The sequence below is a fragment of the Madurella fahalii genome, assembly GCF_045866475.1.
Source record: "Madurella fahalii IFM 68171 DNA, scaffold_3, whole genome shotgun sequence".
In the NCBI taxonomy this organism is placed as follows: Eukaryota; Fungi; Ascomycota; class Sordariomycetes; order Sordariales; genus Madurella; species Madurella fahalii.
This window is the reverse complement of record NW_027263973.1, coordinates 4770632-4784693: the sequence shown is the minus strand read 5'-3', so window position 1 is coordinate 4784693 and position 14062 is coordinate 4770632. Positions and strand designations below refer to the sequence as shown.

Below are 14062 nucleotides of genomic sequence, written 5' to 3'. Positions count from 1 at the left end.
CAGGACCAAAATCACGGCTAGGAGCTAAATCAGGAGCTTATAGCCGAAGAGGTATTAGGTAGAGCTTAAGAAGTATATTGGAAAAAGGAGGTTAGAAATCAGCCTACTAAATTAGCTGACGAAGATCCTCCTAAGCTACTTTTCACTAATAAGGCTCTTTGAAAGCACTAGGACTTTGCCAAAGCCTAGAGCTCTCTACTAGTACAAGCCTAGATGGGAGCTATTGGCCTACAGAATTTTCTCTTTCAACAAGGGATTCCAAATCTCTCTACTCTTTACTGTAGCTATAGAGAGGATCAAAAAACAGTGGAGCACCTTGTTGTATAGTGCCTGATACCACCGAAGCCTAGAACTTAGCTAAGAATAGAAATTAAAACTTATTGGGATCTTAGCCTTATATCATAGGGCTGAAGCTTTTAGAACCTCAGGCTGTTAAGAAGAGTTTTGGGTTGGTTAATAGATTCAGGCCGTTTGATAGAGTATACCCTAGCTTAACAGCTAGAATTGGAAGTTGAAAAGACTGAGGAAGAGGAGAAGGTAGTGTGGATGAATCTGAAGCCGAAGACTAGAAGTCTTTAGGGTCTTATATAAAGCCTTTCTTTCTTTTACAACTAACTGACGTCTATTACTATTGTTTCCTATTACTTATTGATATAGGTTTTTTACCCGGCTGTTATAACACGGTTTTCCTATATATTTAACGGTAGAAGATTTGGTATACTCTATCTTAGATAAAATAGTATAGGAAGAAATAAATAAATAAATAAATATATTACAACTATCTAGTAATAAGTCTTTAAGTATATTAAATTTAAGGAAAGAAAAAAAGAATAGAAGATTCTAGAGATATATAAACTCTTTGATTAAGGTAAGTACGATAGTCTAGATATATTGTAGATATGTTCTAAGAATAGCTTTATTCTAAGGAATTCTATAGCTTATACTCCAAAGAGTTAGCTGAGAGTTACCGAGGTCTATACTAGGCTTAGCCTATTATAAATACTTTTTAGAAGGATTTAGGTTTCTTAGAAAAGCTTTTATTAATTTATTATTAATTAGTAATTAAATATATATAGTATATAATATAATATTTGTTTGAATCTCAAATATACACTAGTTAGTATATATTGATTAGGTAAGGCACACAGTGGATGATAGAAAAGAAGGAAGGTGAAGAAAAGACTTTAAAATGCTTGATTGTTGATTCTATCTAAGTGAGGGAAAGCCGTAGTTATTATAGATTTGATCTTGTCGGCCGTTTCGGCCTTCGGGATAATTGGAAAAAGGGTTTATTGTAGATCACCTGCTTACTGTGGAGCTAATTTTGAAGATCTCCTTGAATACGAGATTCCTTCGCTCTATAGATGAGATTATAGTGCGTTTAGAGATACTACACCCTGTTCCAGGTGCCAGTGCCTTGTTCTGAGCGTTGTGGCCTTGTTCCGGGCGTTGTGGCCTTATTCCGGGTGCTGGAGTTCTGTTCCAGATGCCGAAGCTCTATTCCAGACGTTGCGGCTCTGTCCCGGGTACCGTACCTTTGATCTAGGTGCTGTATTATCTCCAATAGTATACAATACAATATTGTAAACTGTATAAGTTATATATATATACCAAAACTATTACCTGTCAAAGAGATCAGGTACTAGTCCAAAGAATCAGAATCATAGGATCTAGTACAAGAATCAAACCTATGTACTCTAATCAGCTGAAGCAGGCTAGTAGCTGATTGTGCTATTGTATAGACGTTATCCTATATAGTTATCTCATCTATAAAAGGAGCAAATATAGATAATAAAGAGAAGATACACAAAATCCTCAACTATTATTTCCTACGATTCAGAGATGTCATACTTTCTAACAATTAAGAGTCTCATTCGTCTAACCTCTGATTAGCAAGCTAACAAAAGAAGCATAATCGAAAGCATTCCTAAATCTAATTCAAGATAACAGTCGTCAATAATACTAAGACTATTTTCCTAACTAGCTCTAATAACTAGGAATCTGTAACGAGAGTCTCCAGACGAAGGTCAGGAGGGCCCGCCGAATGATGCTGGATGATGTCACGATACAGGATAGATAAGAACCCCGTGAGGGAACTCTCTCACGCGGGGCACTTCTGATCCGCAAGGATCAGTCTCTGTGTAATTGATAGGAGGCTGTTCACCAAGATATCGCCCGCTGGTCCAGGTCTTTTCGGTATCAAGACATCGTGGTCCATCTCCCTCAACGTGTTCCCAGAACAACCCCTTTACAGTAAGGTCGGCGTGGGCGCAGGATGGAAGCCCCGAAGCCGCAGCGCCGACGGGGTCGTAAAAGCAACAACAACGCTAGGCCAGAAGGGCGAGGATATCGCGTCAGAGGAGCGTCGAAGGAGCGTACAAGCAAGGTCGATGACGGAGCAGCGAGCGGGGTAAGTGAGCCCAGACGCTGTCATCGTAGGGCATAAAGAAGGGGGTGGAAGACAGGACTTAAGAGAGAGACAGAGTTCAATGAGACCACTATCCTACTCCTAATAAGCACTCTGCTCCTACGTTGCGCGTGCACTGCTCGTACCCAGGCACTCTGGTCCTACTACCCTTGGGTCCTTAACCCTCACACTAATAAAATCGAGCAGCTAAAGTAGTGGATTCTAAAGACAGTCAACCTATATTATTAGCTTACTTCTTATAACCCAACTGAGATAATCTCAGAGTAGTATTCAGCTTTTCAAACTTAAGCTAGTATCAGTAATGACAAAGCACTCTCAGACACTCGCAAAGTCTATCGACAAGCTGTTAAATCCCTTGTATGAGTCCTTAAGAATCTAATTAGATAATTCGAAAACTAGAAACTAACACTCTCTAACACCTAATAGAAGAAAGTCCCTAGAGCTCTATTGATAAACACCTAGTTCCAGAATTTCATTAATGCAGTAAAGCTAATTATAAGTTACTAGGTTATGGCCTATAAGCTAGTAGAAGTAAAGACATCGTAGTTAACCCTAACGTACTGAGAGATAGCTAACGACTTTCTAGAAGAGATAAAGTAGTTAACGAGAGCCTACAAACTAGGTAGTCACCGAATAGTAAAAGGTGCGTTTAACCTTTCCTTTGCTACTATAAAAAGTAGTAAAGAGGCCTATCAGAAGAACGTTTCTAATAGCGAAGTCAGCTCTAGTAGTAATAGAGAGAAATAAATAATGGTCAATGAATGCAATAGAGTAGTTCTAGCAGTAGTAAGCCTAAAAGGTAGTGGAATAAAGCTCTGGGTAAAGCTGAGATCCTAGAAGGTAAAAGACCTAAATTAGGGCCAAAGAAAACCTTTGACACAACTATAACCACATATTCCTGCTGTAGTTAGTTCTGCCATTTACAGAGATACTACTATACCCTTCTAGAATTAGCATCTAAAAGATTTGCTAAAAGAGATTACATTCAAATCAGGGCCAACTAGGCCTTGAAGGATCTGACATTATAAAAAGAAGTTGAGAAGCTGAGATATCAAATGGAGTTATAGAGTTGATTAGGCCAAAAAATCAGTTGCTACCCTAGTAGTTTTCTGATTACAAAGATAGCCTTCTTAACAGCTGAGTATCTTTTAAAAAATTTAGCTATCCTAAACTCTAGAACCACTATTTACATCTTTAACTAAAGATATAGATTCAATAATTATAAAATGGCCGAGTCTGACAACTATATATAGACTGGTAATAGCCTAAAACCTATCCAAGGATATGGAGATATAGATATCTATCAAAAGAATTATGTGTCAAAGGATCAGGATCATAGGATCTAGTGTAGGAGTCAAACTCATGTACTCTAGTCAGCTAAAGCAGGCTGGCAGCTGACTATGCCACTGAACAAACGTTATCCTATACGGGTATCTCATCTATAAAAGGAGCAAGCTCTCTAGCATAGATGGAGACACACAGGACAATTAAGATAATCAAGACAACACACAAAAAGACACAATCAAAAGATATAATCAAGAGAAGACACACAAAAATCCTCAACTGTCATTTCCCAAGATTCAGAGGTGCTGTATTTCTGACAATATCTAGATTTAGGAGTACTAGCTATTATAACCCCAATGGTAATAGATATAGCAACGCTGATAAACTACCTATATCCTATAGCTTCGAGATATAGTTTATTGCCCTAGATTTATTTATAACCTGGTATCTTTGTGGTAATTGCGAAAGTAAGGTATCTAGTGAGATACAAGTTCTAGCAACAACTACCTATAGAGGTCCAATAGCCTTATTCTCAGCTATCTAGTAGATCGATATAACTAGTTTATTCTAAAAGACCTACCTCGTACCTACTCTAATATAGCCTTTGTTATACGCTACAATAGATTTAATACCTATACTAAAAGATAGCCTAGCAAAGTAATTATTGATTTATAAAACTTATAGCTTAGCTCTCCTAGTCTATAGACGTTAGAATACCTAGTCTAGTATATCTAAGGTATATGGATCAAGAGGTCTACCATAGTCGAATATAAGGTATATAGAGTCTCTAAGGCTAAGCTTCGAATCTGGTAACAACCTAAAGACTACAGTGAAGGCCTAGGGATATGCTTTGCTATAGACTTCTTCGACTTTAAAGAAGGCTATAACAGCTACCAATATCTATTGTTAATAGTCAATAAACGGTTTGGCTTAGCCTAGACTACTATTTTCAAAATAGAGAGGCTAAATCTATTATTCTAGTACTCGATTATTTTTTTGATACCTTAGAGCAACAATACTAACTATAGCCTAAGGTAGTAAAATATAACAACGAATTCTATTAGCTAATTATCAAGGTCATCTTTATACGATGCTTCATCAAGGTTGAACCTTTGACACCCAATATACCAGTATAAGATAGAAGTGCTGAACGCTTAGGAGATATGATCATAGAAAAGATCATGGTGATATAAGTCGATGTCAAATTTCTAGTAATACTTTGGCTAGAGATTGCCAGAATTGCAGTCTACTTATATAACTAGATTCCCAAATATAGATATAACTGGAAGACTCTATACAATCGATTGTATACTTACTTTGCCTATAGAGACGGTGTGGTAGTGGAAAACAGAAAGCTAGACCAAGCTTACCTCTAAGTTTACGGCTATAAAGCCTTTGTCTTAACAACAAGCGCTCAAAAGAGGGTATTTAATAAGCCTAAAAATATTCAGCAAGAGAACCTAAAGCTAGAACTAAGAGCCTAGATAAGCTACCTTATCAGATATAGCTCTTTAAATATCAATAGGATCTAGAATCCAGTAACTAACAAAGTGATTAGTATAAGAGATATGGTATTTAACGAAGAGGAGATTTTCAATGAGAACATCCAAACTCTAAAGAACGACTATCTATATCTCTAACTCAACGAACTAAACTACCTTCTTACAACTATATAACTACCTAAACTAGAGGTACTAAGATCTACAGTACTAGAAGAAGAAATTATCAAACAACTGATACTAGATACCAATGAGGAAGAAGAAACAACTACGGAAGCGGCTGAAGAAGAGGCTGAAGAAGAGGTGTAATTTCTATATACATCCTCAGGATTTGAGCCGTTTTCTATACCTCCTTTGACACTACTGGCCACATTGCTTACAGTTTCAATCCAACAAGCTGATCGTTAAGCTGTACTAGATTCAACTTTCAAACTCTAGATAGCTGCCTTTATAGTAGGTTGATTATAGCAATCAGTTAGCATACATGAAGGTCAGGTATTTATAAAGGCAATAGTACAATGACTTACTAGACAGCCTCATAGCCTACAGACTCTCTATAGCTAAGATCTATCTCTACTACTGAGGTAGTACCACTAGCTCAAAGACTACTTATTCAAGGATCAATTTATCCAAGCTGAAAGGGATCACCTGTAAATAAATACTGTAATAGATTGTTAGACTGAGGTCGACTGGCAAGAGCGATAAAAGGAAGACAAGTATATATTAGGTTGTATATAGATATATATCTATAAATTCAACTAGCAGGCTAGCAGCTAACTGTGCCACTGTATAGACATTATCCTATATAGGTATCTCGTCTATAAAAAGAGTAGGGACAGACAATGAAGAGAAGACACACAATATCCTCAACTGTAATTTCCCACGATTCAAAGGTGCTATGCTTTCCAACATTACCTATACGAAGGTGTTGTTTTCATCTTTTTGCTTGGTCTTGTTGCGCAATATACAGAGGGCTACATAACCTGATGTAGGTGCACAGATGTGAAGGTCAAATATGCACACAATGTGATGTATTGTAGTGGTGCAGAGCGTAAGGCTCTGCATCGCGCAAAATCTATCTAGGTAGGTGGGGCGGCATGGTCTAGCCCATTCATCAGGGGTCCTCACAACAGAAACATTGTGTTCCGTTGATCTCCATGGCAGAGACGTAACGGAGAGATAGGAGCTGAGCCAATCGGACGAATGTTATCGGTCATGTGGTCTCCACTCTCCAATGGTCGGAGGCTTCTTCAGCTCGAGAAGCTGAATATTGGGCACGAACAGCAGTGCCTGGAGCCTTTGTCAGAGCCAGCCACAGTTCGCCCAGATCAAGTGGTCCGCCCACTCTTGTGAGGGGCGGGGATTCCCCCTCCTCTGACCCTTAGATCAGTCTTCGGTCCTAACACAGCAGCGAACACTATCTTATGTGGTCGCCATCTGCCCTAGCCAAATCCTTGTGGTATTTTCTGTTACGCTGTGTGCCGGGACTTCAGTCTGGGCCTCAGAACGTGCGAGAACCGCGGTCGACGAAAGCCATGGCTCCTACTGGGAAGGATGTCACCCACCCCCTCAAGCCCGGCTCCATGGCACCGCAACCATCATTGCTCCCGGTGCCTAGCAATGCGGTGCTACCAGGGGACAAACTGTGCGCGGTTTGCTCGCCACTTAACCTCACAGCGCGACGCTTCATCGTTTTCCCAACCGATAGCGACTTCATGCAGTGGACGCAGCCGTTTACCAAAAATGTTGTCCTCCAGCCCGTCCCCCAGATGCGGAAGAACACCAACTGCCCTCTATGCCGTCTCCTCCTCGTCTCGCTGTCCGGCGGCATCGACGAGGTGCCCGACGTCGACCGCCGGGGGCGCAAGCTGCAAGTCGCTATCAGCTGGGGCACGACAGGCCGCACGCCAAACCGCGACCAGTCCTGGGCGTCCCTGAGCGAAGTGCGCGTCCTCAACCCATCTCTTGTCCTCGACGGAGGCAAGTTCCCGGACCTGCCCGTGAAGGGCGTTCTCTTCCCGCAGATCACTCTGCTGGCCAACGACTTGCCGCCCGACGCGCCGCCCACGGCGCTTCCTTTCCTCCCCCGGCCGGTCCGCCACGACGCCATCGACTTCGACCTGGTGCGCCGCTGGCTCTCCATCTGCGAGGCGCGCCACGGTGCCGTGTGCAGCTCGGCGCACACGATGCAGATTATGGACTGGACCTCGCCAGCGCTGGCCGTACCCGACTTCCGCTGCGTCGATCTCGAGCAGAACTGCCTCGTGCGGCTCCGCGACGTCGCCGAGACGGGCTGCGGCGAGCGGGCATTGCGGTACGCCGCCCTCAGCTACGTGTGGGGCCGGGCCGATTCGGACGAGGCCTTCTTCAAGACCCTGACAGCCAACGTCGAGGAGCGCTCGGTGCCGCACTTCTTCGCCCGCAACGAGAACCACGCCCGCATCCCGCGCACCATCCGGGACGCCATGGCTGTGACGCGGAAGCTGGGCCTCCGATACATATGGGTCGACAGTCTGTGCATCGTGCAGGACGGCAGCGGCGAGAGGTGGCTCGAGGCTATCCGCAAGATGGACAACGTCTACGGCGCGGCGCACGTCGTCATCTGTGCGGCCGACAGCCACGATGCCTTTGCAGGCATTGCCGGTGTCGAAACGGGGCGTGGGCCTTGGGGTGATGTCCGCAACATCGAACAAATCGGCGAGGGATTCCGTCTCGCCTTCATGTACGCCAAACAGCCCTTGTCCGCAGACAGGGCTTACGACACTCGCGGTTGGACGTAAGACTTATTCTCTGCCAGTGGAAGCATATTAGCGAGAGACGTTGCTGACGTCCACACAGATACCAGGAGAAACACTTTGCCAGTCGCACCCTCATGCTTGCGAACGGCACCGCCAGCTTTCAATGCCGCAGTGGACTCACCTTCACAGAGAGCGAGTTCGAGGATACGTCCGTCATCACGAAGGTACCCGAGTCGTGCTTTGCCGGCACGGACAACGACATAGGCGAGATAGAGGGCCTGATCCAGAACTATTCGGACCGGCAGTTCACCGTCGAGTCGGACGTCTTCCGCGCCTTTGCGGGCGTCGGCCGCCAGGTGCGGCGGCAGCTGCAATGCGACGTGTGCCACGGTCTGCCGACGGCCTTCTTCGACTGGTTCCTGCTCTGGCAGCCGATGGTGGACGCCAAGGACGGGCCGCCCCTCCGCCGCCGCCCTGTCGCGCCGAGCTGGTCGTGGGCCGGCTGGCGCGGCGGTGTCTTCCCGCGCACCTGGGACTGGTACACGCGCGACATGCAGGTCGTCCGCCGCGGAATCCGCAAGCGCACCTGGATCATCTGGCACCAGCGCCTTGCACATACGTCGACCGAATGCGTGCCTCTCGGCCGCGGGAAGGACGGAGCCGGAGAGAAGAAGTCCCGAAATTTCTACGGCGGCCGTCACCGGAAGGACCAGCGCTTCCCCGGCATCGACTGCCGGGTTACCGATCCGACCCCCCGCACCCTCACGCATACCGATAGCCTGCCGCAGTACACTCAAGACCTCATCAGCGAGTATCCCGGCTCTGGGTTTCTGCAGTTTTGGACCATCTCGGCCGTGTTTGAGCTACGCTTCGTTGGAGCCGGAGATGACGGCGTCTACGGCAAGCCGGTAAAGCCGCCGAATCGAACTGGCATCCCATCCACATCTTCGTCTTCGAACAGCAGCGAGTTGGCTGATGTCGCCAACAACGACGACGAGGATGGTAGCTTGGCAGGCCTGCCGTCTCTGGAGAGCCTGCTGGGCGGAGGGGAGGACGGCGATCTTGTTGATTTCGACATGGATAAGCAGCCTGGTGTTAAGCTCATCATCGGTGGGAAAGATGGCCAGGCGGTCGGGAGGATCTACGTGCCTCAGTGGTGGGAGGGATTAGTCAATTTCGACAGCAGCGGGCCCCATGAGTACGAGTTCATTGTCTTGTGTGAGGCCCGTGACCAGCGAGCCGAGGATTCCCGTCGTGCCGACGACGACGAGGGCTGGCGGTACCGCGTAATGCTGGTAGAGTCCAAGTGCGACGGGCAGTATTTCGAAAGGGTAGCCATCGGCTCGGTGGGAAGGGATGACCTTGGCAAGGCTGTTAGGCCGCTGCAGTGGAAGGAGTTTGTACTTGGTTGATCTGCTGCTGAAGCGAGAAAGAGGTGTCACCGATATGCCCCGAGAAATTGGTTCCCATCGAGGTCTCGATGGTCCGTCGACCTTTCCTCAATAAACGATATTACTTATACAACTTGGATCTGCCTGCGTCTCGACTTGATACCCATGTGCGTATGTATATATATCAACCCATTCTAAGCAACGACTTCTCTACCTAGTTATTGTCAAAAGGATCAGGTGCCAAAGGATCAGGATCACAGGATCTAGTGCAGGAGCCAAATCCATGTACTCTAGTCAGCTAAGGCAGGCTAGCAGCTGACTGTGCCACTGTACAGACGTTATCCTGTACAGGTATCTCGTCTATAAAAGGAGCAAGCTCTCCAGCAGAGATAGAGAGCGGCGGGGGACACAATCAAGACAATCAAGACAAGACACGCAAAATCCTTAACTGTCATTTCCCACGATTCAGAGGTGCCGTGCTTTCCGACAGTTATTAGCTTCTAGGTCTTTATTCCATAAGTTCCTCAAAAGGCTCTTTAGAGAAGGGGTTTAGGGGGGTTTGATTTGTCCACAGGGTTTTTAAGGTCCTAATCCTGATACCTATTCTTAATGAAGCCAGCGCTGATTTAGGTTAGTTTTGGTTAGGCGGCGTCTTCCGGGAACCGATAAGATGATTGCAGAGATGAGAGAAGATGATGCCAGGACTTGTTGATGTCGGAAAGCACGGCACCTCTGAATCGTGGGGAAATGACAGTTTAGGATCTTGTGTCTTCTGTTCATTCTCGTCTCCCTCAGAGAGCTTATTCCTTTATAGACGAGATACACGTACAGGATAACGTCTATACAGTGACGCAGTTAGCTGCCAGTCTTCCTTAGCTCAATAGAGGTAGTGGTCTTCCGATAACCATCTCAAGATCTGAGAGTTCATCTTATGTTTCTCGTCCGAGACTATCCCTAAATTTAGAAAGTTCAAGTGACAGCAGCCTTAAATTATAGAACTTCCTTATACGGAGGGTCTCGGGAGCCCGTAGCCCTAATCTGAAATCTCCCGTCATTCGAATTTTCTCGGAGAAAATTCCTCGTACAAGAAATCTCAATATCGGCTGTACCTTCTATTTTTAGAGAAAATCTCATACAAGAAATATAATATGAACTTCTAGATCATGAGAGGATTGTCGACATCTTTGTCCTCACAGCGTCTTCTCCAAACCATCGCGAATTGTAGCCGTATCGTATAATGCGAACGCAAGGCGCTGTAGCGGGCAGAAAGTGCTGGTCCTCTAGCCAGTTAACGTAAACCGGACTATAATCGCTGTCGATCTTCTTGCACTACGTATCGTCGGGATGGGCGCCTATCCTATACACGGCGACGATGCTGGTGCTAGTTAGAAGCCAGGATCTCGGAGTCTCAGTAGTATAGACAACTTATTCTACAGGACTACCGGTTCCGGACTGTACAATGCCGCCCGTCCTATCGTATAGTACCCGGAGTCCCAGATCTTCGTCGGTGATAGGCCGTACCTGGTTCTCCGTTAGCGGTCGTATAGGAGTTGATCTATATAGGAACTGACTATCTTAGTTTACTGCGCCGTTCCGCTCGGGTCTGTATGGAGGCGGGAAGCGGGGAGCGGGAAGCGGGGAGCCCCCCTGCAGCGGGGATACGCCAGGCGGCATTCGGCTTAAATCCACTCAATATCGAGGCGGCTCGTAGGGTAGAGCAGATTATACGGCCGTACTGTCGTCGCAGCCAACCAGCGACGGCCGTCTACAGCAGCGTTAAGAGAGCGTAGCACTGCCGAATACGTTTCTGCCTGACAGTTGCCAGCCACTGGTCGACCACCACCAACCATAGGATTATAGCCAATGGCGGGGAGGCCGTAGGCAGAATCGGAGTGCAGCAGGCCGCAACGCACTAGGCTAAGCCTTAGCTAACCCCTTCACGGTATCAAGCGTTATTTGATGGGCTTAGAGGCTTATTACTGGATATAGAATATATAGGCCGAGTGACAAAATTGGTTGTACGTGACTCGGGCTATTAGACGATGGTTAACTTTTTCGATGGGCTAGGCGGGTTATGGCTAGCGACCTCGTCTGCCTACAAGATGTTTAACGTCGATATTGAGGAGGTGGAGGCGAAGGCGAGCGAGCTTGGCGATACTGAAGAACACTGCTGGATGCAGCTGTGTGGAGATCAATATGATCACGGGAGGCTTCTGCCTAAGGATATGAGATGGAGAGACAGTTCGTCTGGGAATTGTCACTGAGTCAAAGACGAAGCACTCATCTCTATAGAGCGGGCGGTGGTAACTAGCAGGTCGATAGGGGGCATAGGTTGGGGTCACAGTACGGAGGAACTTAGAGAGGAGGAGAAATATATATATACCTCTCCTAGTGTAAATGCTATAAATCGCCCCGACGAAGTGACAAAAACTGACCTGAAGGCACTAAAAAATACGCAGACGGACTCTATCGCATATTAGTACTGAGCTCACGGACGGCACTAACAGGAACCCAATTTTTCCAGTATACTCCTCACTTTGCGGTTATACCATAGCCGGAGCTAAACCCGTCGTTGCTCGGACGCGATCGCGTCTAGGTAGCCGTATACGTACAACGCGCTATTGACTTTACTCCACTGCGGGTTGGTGTCGGAACCTTTCGCGTCAGCTGTAGTTCACGAACTATCATGAAATGTCTACTCCTTCAATCAGCGTACTTGTCGTAGATACAAGTATATCGGCCGTTATAGTTGGTCGTCTGACAGCTATGAACTTTCTATAACCCTGTCAAAAGGGTCAGGCGCTAGTCCAAGGATCAGGATCACAGGATCTAGTGCAGGAGTCAAACCCATGTATTCTAGTCAGCTAAAGCAGGCTGGCAGCTAACTGCGCCACTGTACGGACGTCATCCTATACACGTATCTCGTCTATAAAAGAAGCAATCTCTCTAGCAAAGATAGACGGGACAGAGCGAGAGCGAGAACAGAACACAAAAGGGACAATTAACACAATCAAGAGAAGACACACAAAAATCAAAAACTGTCATTTCCCAAGATTCAGAGGTGCCGTGTTTCCGACAGATAATAGCTATTATAGAAGCCTTTAAGTATTAGCGATACTACATTAAAGGGAGTTACTATAAAGTTACTGTATTTTCGGATTATAATAACCTACAAAGGTTTATAAAGTAAAACCAATTGAACAGCCGATAGGCTAGATGGTATATATATCTAGCAGGATTTAATTTCACCATTAAGTATCAGCCTAGGAAGCGAAATCCGGCCGATAGCCCCTCGAGAAGACCAGATTACAAGGACAAAGAACGTCCTAATAAACTCGAGTAGATACCTACTTTTGAAAGTAAAATTACTCGGGCAAACCGGATCAGAAAGCTGATCGCAGAAAGAAACAAGATTGCCTATTACATAGAAGAGAGTAAATTAGCTTGTACAAGAAACCCTGGTAAATCAGCCAGTACCCGGGTCGGAAAGACGACCGCAGAGAGGGTTAAGAGAGCCTACTATATACTAGAGAATAGCGAAGATACCAGTATACAGGACCCTAGTAAACTAGCTAGTTGGAAACCCGAAATAATGGGTTGTCCTTTAGAAGTTATTGTAGGATCGCTAAATGTTTACCTACTAGGACCTCAGGATTACCAAGAAGCCGATTAGCTTGGACGAAGCAGATTATTACTCGTCAATATATAAAAGAGTACACTCGACTAGAAGCGGTTTATACTGTAGACTGGTCGAAGTCTATAAAAGAATTGATCCTAGAGCTACAAGCTACGGATCCGGTAACTCTGAAAATCAAGGAAAGGCTGGTAAGTCCAGCCTAAAACTAGAGAGTTTTATCCGAATAGACACTTAGATATGAGTAAGAACTGCTGTATTAAAGACGATTGTTCGTCCTGGCAGAGTAAGCCGTTAAATAGGAGTTACTCCAGCTTTTTTATAACGATCCGTTAGTAGGTTATTTTAATATCGAAAAGACTCTCGAACTGTTATAAAGAAAATACTTCTAGTATAGTATAACCAAAGATATTAAAGACTACTATAGAACCTGCTATACCTGCCAAGTCAATAAGATAAGACGGTATAAGCCGTATAGATTATTCGAATCGTTACCGATTCCTATACGACCTTAGAGCGAAATTACTATGGACTTCATCGTAGATTTTCCTATAGTAAAGAGTCCCGATAGCTCCGAGAAGGACATAATTCTAGTAGTTGTCGATCAGTATATAAAGATGAACCGATTCTTCCTAGTATCTACTACCATCACCAACTAAGAATTAGTAGAGCTTATTTATAAAGAGATTGAACTTAAATATAGCCCTATTAATAGTTATATTAGTAATCGAGGTTCTATTTTTATATTACAGTTTTAGAGCGATTTATATTACCTATAAAAGGTATATAAACGGCTTTCGACTGCTTTTTACCTGCAAACCGACGGGCAAATAGAGCGAGTAAATCAAATACTTATTCAATACCTCCGTTACTTTATATACTAAAACCAAATTACCTAGGTAAATCTCCTTCTAGAAGTAGAATTTATTGTTAATAGTGCTATCAATTCTATAATTAAGATAAGTCCCTTTAAAGTACTGATAGGTTATTAACCTCCGATTTCCTACTGTATTGAAGGCGATATATAAGAGAGGAGGATACCTAGTATAATTGAAAGAATTGAAAAACTTGTTAAACTGAGAAAATAG

The 14062-nt window shown here is 44.8% G+C and overlaps 1 protein-coding gene across 1 annotated transcript; it reads left to right on the top strand.

The window, feature by feature from the left end:
• Positions 1-6746: 6746 nt before the first annotated feature.
• Positions 6747-9361, top strand: MFIFM68171_06781 (uncharacterized protein; the record flags this gene model as incomplete). Its single annotated transcript, XM_071062201.1, has 2 exons — positions 6747-7987; positions 8050-9361. 2 exons carry the CDS (start codon positions 6747-6749, stop codon positions 9359-9361), a joined length of 2553 nt encoding a protein of 850 aa, XP_070918302.1.
• Between the last annotated feature and the right edge of the window lie 4701 nt (positions 9362-14062).